Below are 8,673 nucleotides of genomic sequence, written 5' to 3'. Positions count from 1 at the left end.
GGGAAAACCCAAGGATCTGCACAAAAAATTACGTTAACATGAAAACAAAGGACTCACGCCCGGATGCCACCACCTCCGCACAGCAAAACAGCTGCGAGCTGTGACTGGGAGCAATTGTCCGCTTTTCTGCGGCACAAGTCTCCCGTCCTGACCAAGAAAAAAAAACAAAGACATTTCCTAAACCAGGACCTACGCCTTGACCACCAGTCCCCAGGTCATCGGTGCATTTGCAGACCGTAAAATAGGCCTCGCAAGCCACCATTCGTGGGGGCTGGATGGTCCAGGACGTGGTCTGACGAGACGTCGTCCTCTCGCTATCCATATTTGTTTTTTATTTGGGCGCCATATTGTTACGGAACTGCTTCTTGCCAGGGCAATGCCGGGCTAGCTCAGAGTGGCCCAGGGCGGGTTCGACCCGATGCCCGCAGTCCGCACAATCGAATACCGACAAAATATCGGACGTCTCGACTAACACATATCGCTGACAAACTCACATCACTACATGAAAAAGGTAAACAAAGGTTTGGACGACAAATTGGACGAATTGGTGGCTTAGATGTAGACGCCACGACGCACCCTCCCATCCAGTGATGCCTCCTGGTCATCTCGGGGCATCACCCATTCTCCGGCGGACCGGAGTCTATTCCAGGCGGTCAGGCGACCGACTCATCTCCCCCAGGTAACAACGCTTACTCGATGTTCATTGTTCTTCTTAATACATTATAATTGTCGTTTTAGATGGCTAGTTACATGGCAGAGTACGTGCGTCCCAAATCCACAACGTGGTCGCGACCCTAGCCAGGGATGCGCTCGCGCCAAGGCTGTCGCCAAAGGATTAAAAGAAGTGGCCAAGGAGAAATGGCCAACCATACACCGGCCAACAAATTACGCTAAGTACCCCTTTCCTACCTCGGGTCCCTACTGGAGCTCCAAAAGAAACCACAAGGGTGGGTCACTCTAAACTTCCTTCTTCTTTGTAATCCTAAGAAATTTCCATTCGCAGCACTTGTGTTGCACAAATCCCGGACACAAGGCACGAATACACGGAGAAGGAGAGGTACGACGACAGGTGGATTACCGAATACAACAAAAACTATTAACTTAGAACAGATAACTTAAATATTATAAATTTATTTCTCGGATGTTTCCTGCGACTGAGAGCAATGACCAGAATGGGGGCATATAACGCCCAGGATTTGGCGGCGGAAAGATTTCGGCCCGGATCGGCGGCGAGAATATGTGCCCTGTATGCGGCAAAGAATCATCCGACCACCTAGGTTAGGGCCGGCCGATTTTGGATTGGAACGGACTCACCGCTGTCCTCCAGTTTCCGTCGGGTTGCCGGTTGCTCCCGGTTTCGCCTGATGGTGGCTTGTGCTGGCGGCCGCTGGCGCGCAAGAGTGCTGAGACCGGATGTCGTGCAGGTGTTTCGGGAAATGAGGGGCTCGCCCAGACAAAAATCCACCGAACGCTCGGAGACGGCGAATGCACCAACATCAGGAGAACAACAAAAAAAAAGACCCGTGGCCCGTGGTTTTTGTCACGGCCACGCTGTAAGAAAAAAACCATATATTTTCTTTAACAATCACTCTGGCTATTTTCCTTCGCGCCACTTCACTCACGTTTTTCTTTTTTAAATATTAAATTTCACTTTTTCTAGATGCTAACGCGCCGGCTGACGTCCCGCTAATCTCTCCCTCTTCCAGTCTCCTGCCCCCCTATATAGGCTCCGTGTCCGAGTTCCCATTTTCGGCTTACCGTAATCTTGGGGCGCTCAGTGCAACGGCCTAGTGAAAAGGGTAAAAACCCTTTCTCTTAAGTTTGGTTTTTCCCGGTTCGCTCACCAGTCCCTGCCTCCCCCTGTTCCTACCGACCCTACCTCTATCGATATATCGATAGCCCTCCAGCCCATTCCGACTGAAAATGCAACATTTTTTATATGAAATCAGATCTTATTTACAAAAGGAAAAAAATAGTTTACTCAGTGGTCTATTGATGTTTATTCCACACCACCACAAGATCATTCTGGCAGGTAGTTATTTTATAAAAAATTTATTTCTGACCCCACCTCAGATTTGACAACAACATTTCTTCTCGTTTTGGCGATAGGTCGATAAGTTCACCGCAAAAAGTTATCGCTAAGGTTGCCATACTGTTGGTGGAACGAAACAGCCAGTTAAAAATACTTATAAAATATATATGAATACATTAATAACTTTAAAGGACCGCCAAAATGGTTGTTTATAATTAATGCTATTTAATGTGATTACTTAAATGGTCCAAATTAACCAAATAATTATTTGAGACCACCGGAATTAAAACTGTGAAAAGTGTGGCAGCATCTGAGGTGCCTAGATTTGCTTAAATCGACCATTTTTTTTCCTTTTTCTGGCTTAGAAAAAGGGCAATTGTAAATATAATAGGCAAATCTTTACGTTGTTTGCTTATTACGAACAACACAAGTTAGCTGCTTGAGCAGTGAGAAACGATGAGAAATCGAAACACTCCGATAGCAGAAATTTGCTGAAAACCGGAGCAGCTAAAAACGAAAACGGTTCGTTTTCGCCCAAAACGAAATCGAAAAAATTTTACGATTACCGGAGCAGGCCTGAATATAATTTGGCTATATCTCAAAAATTATGCAAAAATGTTGAAAAACAGCCAAGTTATAATTTTTTTTCTAAATATTTATCGAACATTTGTATGGCAGCTATATGATATAGTCGTCCGATCCGGCCCGTTCCGACATATATAGCAGTGAGAGTATATAGACGACTATATGCAAAGATTCATTCAGATAGTTTTAAAACTGTGTGAGGGTGAAGGCAGTTTATGTTTACTTATTTAACAGTTCCATATTATTCAGTCGCGGTCCGTATCAACAAAATTGGACGCGAGTGTAAACTGCAAGTAAAAGCTTAAATCTAGAGCTTAGCTTAGATAAAGCTCCGTATCTATGCAATATATATCGATGCTCATAGATAGCAGCTGATCGATGCATCTAGCTGACAACTCTAATTAGCTGTCATCTAGCTGTGCACTTGTCATGCACCTGGCAAATCGAGCTTAATTTTTCCACCCGCGTTTCCGTTTTGGCCCTTCTCTCATTCTCTTGAGATCGGTGCCCAGCGAAACATCGTGATTACTATATCACAGAAAAATATATATATATATAAAACGGCACGTGCAGGAAAATTCCTTCCAACCTCGCCGAACTTCTAAGTGTGCATTGTCGCACAAAGGCATTGGAATTTTATATAAAGGAGAATTCCTGGAAACAATTATTTTTGTGTTTTTTGCTCCGAAATACTCCGGGTAAGCATTTTGTGAAAAAGTGAGGTTCATTTGTATCGCCTGCGTTACATTATTTTGTTAATTTTAGTTTATATTTCTTTTAAAGAGAATTTGTACTTATATCTGAATTTGTTTTCATGTGCTGCTGACGAGTTTGGTTTTTCATATATGACTTTAATTTCCACATTTATCAGCAAAGGTCACCGTGAGGTCAACGGGCCCGTCGACATCGAGGGACTGGGTCGTAAGTACGGCATAGCCGACATATAAAAAATTTATGAGAAGCCAAGACCAGCACACAGGTTCTTCAGATCGCTCTGAATAGCGATTTTTTGTTCTTTCTTTGTTAAATATTAGGATCTAAGTATGAAAACGACTCTTTTTGAATTTTTATATACCATTATAGAATTAATTGCACATTATATTTTGAGTATAAACTTTATGAAACTATAACGAAATTGAAATTATGAATTATTAGAGTTTTTTATTTAGGCACCTTAAGGGTCAACACCTCAGAGGAATTCAATTCGCTAGGAGATAAATAACACCTCAATTCTCTTACAAAATTAGTTCAAGTCGTAATTCCAAGTTTTTCGGGTTTCCTTATTTCCTCCCGATACTCTGTCTACATTTAATTCGAGTAATGGGAATGTCCCAAGAGGAACAAGAACCACGCCATTTTCCCTGAGCACGGCCGGACCCCTTTTCGTAGACAGAGCGTTCCTCGAAGGACATATACCGTCCGTTACAGAATTTGGCGCCCAACGTGGGGCACGATTAGGTTTTAATATAAAACCGTATGGAAAACTTAAATATATACATTGCTTAATGTATTTAGGTTCCAGTACCCTGCTTTCCAAAATACTTCCCTAAAATCCCCCCGTTAACCTAAATCCATCCAAACATTTTGTAGTAAATTCCGAAATAATTGCAGTCTATAAATCTAGGAATTGTCATTAAATTAAAATGTCAACCAGAAATATAAACTGTAAGAAATGACATATTTATATTTAAATTTGAATCTGGTTGGAATGTAGCGTTTGTCATCGAGCAGACAGCACACCACCAAGAAACAGTTTAATAGCGTGTTTAATCTGCGTAAAATTGAGAAGTTCATGCTAGATTACCTTGTAGGGCATGATCCTCTTTTACTATGATTAAAATTCCCTTTAATTTTGTATTTAAATCAGATTTACGACATGAACTAAACAGAAGAAAAACATATATAAAATTTAGAATACTCTGAGGTGAAGATACTTAAGGATAAGTCCTAATTCAATCATATATAAAAAAAAATATACATATATGACGACGATCCAGCATCGGAGTCCTCAACTGGACTTTCGGCGAAACGTTTCCTGGCGCGTGGCATGATTCTTCAATTATTCAACCAATCTGCTTGCCACTCAAAAACGCTGTGTCATTCATTTTCAACTCCTCTTTACCTTGCAACACACACGCAGGTGTGGTGAGTTCTCAGAAAACAATATCCGTCTCTTTCATACCCACGCCCAGGCTACGTTGGCAAAACAGTGTATGCCTCGCACGAAAGAACAGAGAAGCAATAATAAATTAAACAAGTGTGTACCCACAAAAATCGTTATAATTTCAATTAACAAAATAATCTGCGACACGGCCTTCCTGACATATCTCACGTCCTCGTGAGTCTATAACATAACGCTTTTACAAATTCATTCTCTTATCTTCATTCAAGTTTCTTTCTTCATTACATTTCTTCTTCTTTCTTCATTACATTTTCTTAGATCATTTCAGAATCAGAATCAAACAAACTATTTTAAAGTTTTCTCTTAGACTTCTTATTTCTTACTTTTAAACAACTTATGCCATGAGATCCGGATTACCACCAACTTAAGTCCAAACAATTCATTCGTTTTCAAACATCATGCCAACCACTAGCACACAGTCATCCACAAGATAAACTGGCCAGTCAATAATTGAGTTAGTTTAGCCCACAGCTCATTTCCAGACAAACCGGCCATCCGAAATAGCTCGCAATTTAGTCCACAGGCCGGCCAAATAACAATTCATCGAACGTTACCAAAATTTCAGCCTTCCTGCAACAAATGGCGAACCACATAACTCGGGCACCCACCTGCACATAAAGTTCTGAAACCTGGAACTTATTCGGGCGTGTCATGACACGTCTTCATTCTACTTCAAAATCACAGCCCTCACCGGCTTGATCTGTAGCACCTTTATCACCACCTTCATTATTCAATTCCGTGGTCTCTTCATCACCACCTTCATCATTCAATTCCGTGGTCTCTCCATCACCACCTTCATCATCCAATTCCGTGGTCTCTTCATCACCACCTTCATCATCCAATTCTCTTCATCACCACCAAATTCCGTGGTAATCCCCTTCTCAGGCATACGTCTCAATAATTATTATTTAATTCCTCAAGTCTATACCAATCTCCTAATATTTCTGTCACTTAAAACGGTCCTCTTCCTATTTTTTTTTTTTTTCATTAACCATAAGTGCGCTTGATGTAATTGTTACGCCGATGCCCCTACTCAAAATTTCGCAACCAATCGGAGCGTCGTACTTAATATGAACTACGTAGAGCTACGTAAAATAAGACATCAAAATAACGCTCACAAATCAAAACATATTGTTGTTGTTTATTTTTAATAATCTCGAGAACACAGTCTCTTCGATGAGCGGACACACGGAGTCGAAGTAAAATTGGAACGACTCACCAAACTGCAGCAACGTTCCTATGGGTCAAGTACGGTGCATATGTTCGCATCTTTGATTGTATTGCTCGTGACCAGTTAACGCTTCTGACGATCCGGGCATACCGTAGAAACATGTCCAGATTTTCCACATTTATAACAGATCACGGATGATAGATCTTTTGCTCCTTTATATCCAGATTGTTGATTACGGGGCTGCTCCAAATGAGTTGTCTCTTTGTTAAAGCGACATTCCGCCTTCTTGTGGCCGGGTTTGCCACAGTTGTAACACGTGTCTCTTTTTCCTTCTGGTGCCGATACGTTGTCATTCGAATGCTGTCTCTGTCCGGCGTCAAACGAAAAGGCTTTGAGTTCCTGATGCAGCTCATTTCGGCTTTTGATGTCTGTCGTAAAAACCAAACGGCGCAACCGTGTATCTATGCCAGCTGCATGTGCCAACGTGACGGATACTGCAATCTGCTCAACGCTGAGCGACTTCCAGCGGGCCATTAGTGAGGTGACCATTCTGCTCCCATATAACGACAAGCACTCTCCTTCCTTTGGGCGTGCGTTTAGCAAATTCATAACAGTCGCGGCCAAAGTTTCAGTTCCGGAAAAATATTGCAAAAATAATTCTCGAAACTGCGTCCATGTAATGCCGGGAAAACATGTCTGCGAGAGCCAGTGAGATGCGGTGCCCTCCAATGATTTGCTGAGGGCCATTACAAGAGCGCTGCCCACGAGCTGGTTTTCAGACAATATGTAGTCGACTGTTGAACACCCGGACAGCGCGTCTGATCCTGCACAATCAGGGTTGAACTTTGGCAGCACAATGGTTTTTGCCTCTTTTCGTTCATTTTGAGAGCACTGTACTTGCTTTATCAACTCGGCGAAATTACGGTTTTGCAGCTCCAGAATTGTTAGAAGATTTGCATCATGGGCTGGACGCGGAGGTAATCCCACTTCTGATGACGACGATCCAGCATCGGAGTCCTCAACTGGACTTTCGGCGAAACGTTTCCTGGCGCGTGGCATGATTCTTCAATTATTCAACCAATCTGCTTGCCACTCAAAAACGCTGTGTCATTCATTTTCAACTCCTCTTTACCTTGCAACACACACGCAGGTGTGGTGAGTTCTCAGAAAACAATATCCGTCTCTTTCATACCCACGCCCAGGCTACGTTGGCAAAACAGTGTATGCCTCGCACGAAAGAACAGAGAAGCAATAATAAATTAAACAAGTGTGTACCCACAAAAATCGTTATAATTTGAATTAACAAAATAATCTGCGACATATACATTTCATATACATACCTTTATTCGATTTAATTCTACAAAAAAATATAACTCAGTAAGGAAACTACCTTCTTCTTCTCTTTAAACAAATATTTTTTAAATAAATAAAACATAGTTAAATTGATAATTATTTTAAATAAGATCCGAAAGCCACATTCTAAATATGTCTGTAAGGCGTAGCAATGAAAACCTTGCAGCCATACCACCTGCCGGTGAAGGTTTCTTTTGTACAATTTGTAATGTAGTCACTGAGGGCGAAATACTTACCACACCTTGTAGACATCAATTTCATAGAGAGTGTCTATTAACTTGGTTAGATAGCAATGAGACTTGTCCTTTGTGCCGACAGCATCTAACTCGATCAGATATAAATCCAGAATCGGTGGAAGCAAGAGCTCAGGCTTTGCAGGCACCAAGCGCAGCAACAGCAGGCAGTTCAAGATCTGGAGCAATACCCAGAACTCGACCCGCCACTAGGAACAGTGCGAGAAACGTACAAAACCCTTCTAATTTACCAAGGCCACAACAGAATACGCCAAACCGCGAATCAGTGCGTCAGGGTGTAGCAGCAATTCCCCAAAACATAACGGAAGAGCGTGTTCAACAAATTATAGCTAGCTCAGTAGATCACCTAAGGGCAAGCTTAGTTGGAGCAATTACAGATCAGATTAGTGCATCACTAGCTAATATAAATCTGGCATCACACGGGCGAGACGCTCGTGCCGAGCCCCAGCTAGAATGGGAACATGAAATACCCAGCTCATTGCCTCGTTTAAGTAACTTTAGGGATGCTCAAAGAAACGATTACTCAGTTGAAAGACCGGATAGAGTTTCTGGTGTCATTTCCAATTGGCATTTGAAATTCAGTGGCTCAAACAACGATATTCCGATCGAAGATTTCATTTACAGAGTTAACTGTTTAACAACGCAGTGCCTCAATGGAAACTTTGATTTACTATTTCAGTTTGCAAACCTTTTATTTTCGGGTCCAGCACTAACGTTCTATTGGCGAGTGCATCGGAACTCAGATGTGATGACTTGGTTCAGTTTGTGTGACCGACTGAAAGATAGGTACCAAGATCAACGAACTGATAGGGACATCAAAGATGCCTTACGTAGGCGAAAGCAAGGTAATAATGAGTCATTTGACGAGTTTTTAGATGCGATGCTTACCATTGCGGATGCCTTAAGAGAACCTTTAACAGACTCGGAAATAACCACTGAAGTTAGATACAATCTACGATCCGATTTGAAACACGAACTGCTTCACGTATCCACCCCAAGTCTAGCAATCCTACGAAAGGAATGTCATAGGCATGAAGAGTTCTTTAGAGGCTTTAGATCAAGGCCAAATATACGTACCAATCCTAGAAATTTCGTT

At 41.9% G+C, this 8,673-nt stretch overlaps 1 protein-coding gene across 1 annotated transcript; it reads left to right on the top strand.

The window, feature by feature from the left end:
• The first annotated feature begins 535 nt into the window (after positions 1-535).
• Positions 536-1,478, top strand: LOC138928117 (uncharacterized). Its single transcript, XM_070284517.1, has 3 exons — positions 536-679; positions 739-947; positions 1,004-1,478. The coding sequence occupies exons 1-3, from the start codon at positions 591-593 to the stop codon at positions 1,117-1,119; spliced, it is 414 nt and encodes a 137-aa protein (XP_070140618.1). The 5' UTR covers positions 536-590; the 3' UTR covers positions 1,120-1,478.
• The last annotated feature ends 7,195 nt before the right edge of the window (positions 1,479-8,673 follow it).

Source organism: Drosophila kikkawai, chromosome 2R (genome assembly GCF_030179895.1).
Source record: "Drosophila kikkawai strain 14028-0561.14 chromosome 2R, DkikHiC1v2, whole genome shotgun sequence".
Classification (NCBI taxonomy): domain Eukaryota; kingdom Metazoa; phylum Arthropoda; class Insecta; order Diptera; family Drosophilidae; genus Drosophila; species Drosophila kikkawai.
The sequence above is the reverse complement of the archived record's forward strand: the minus strand, read 5'-3'. Positions and strand labels throughout refer to the sequence as shown.

What these genes read in the sequence shown, in the direction of transcription:
- LOC138928117 (XM_070284517.1), top strand. Translation starts at nt 591, where the DNA reads ATGCCTCCTGGTCATCTCGGGGCATCACCCATTCTCCGGCGGACCGGA. An exon ending in GACCGACTCATCTCCCCCAG is followed by an intron (nt 680 to 738) that starts GTAACAACGCTT and finishes TTGTCGTTTTAG; the next exon opens with ATGGCTAGTTACATGGCAGA. An exon ending in CTCCAAAAGAAACCACAAGG is followed by an intron (nt 948 to 1,003) that starts GTGGGTCACTCT and finishes TTCCATTCGCAG; the next exon opens with CACTTGTGTTGCACAAATCC.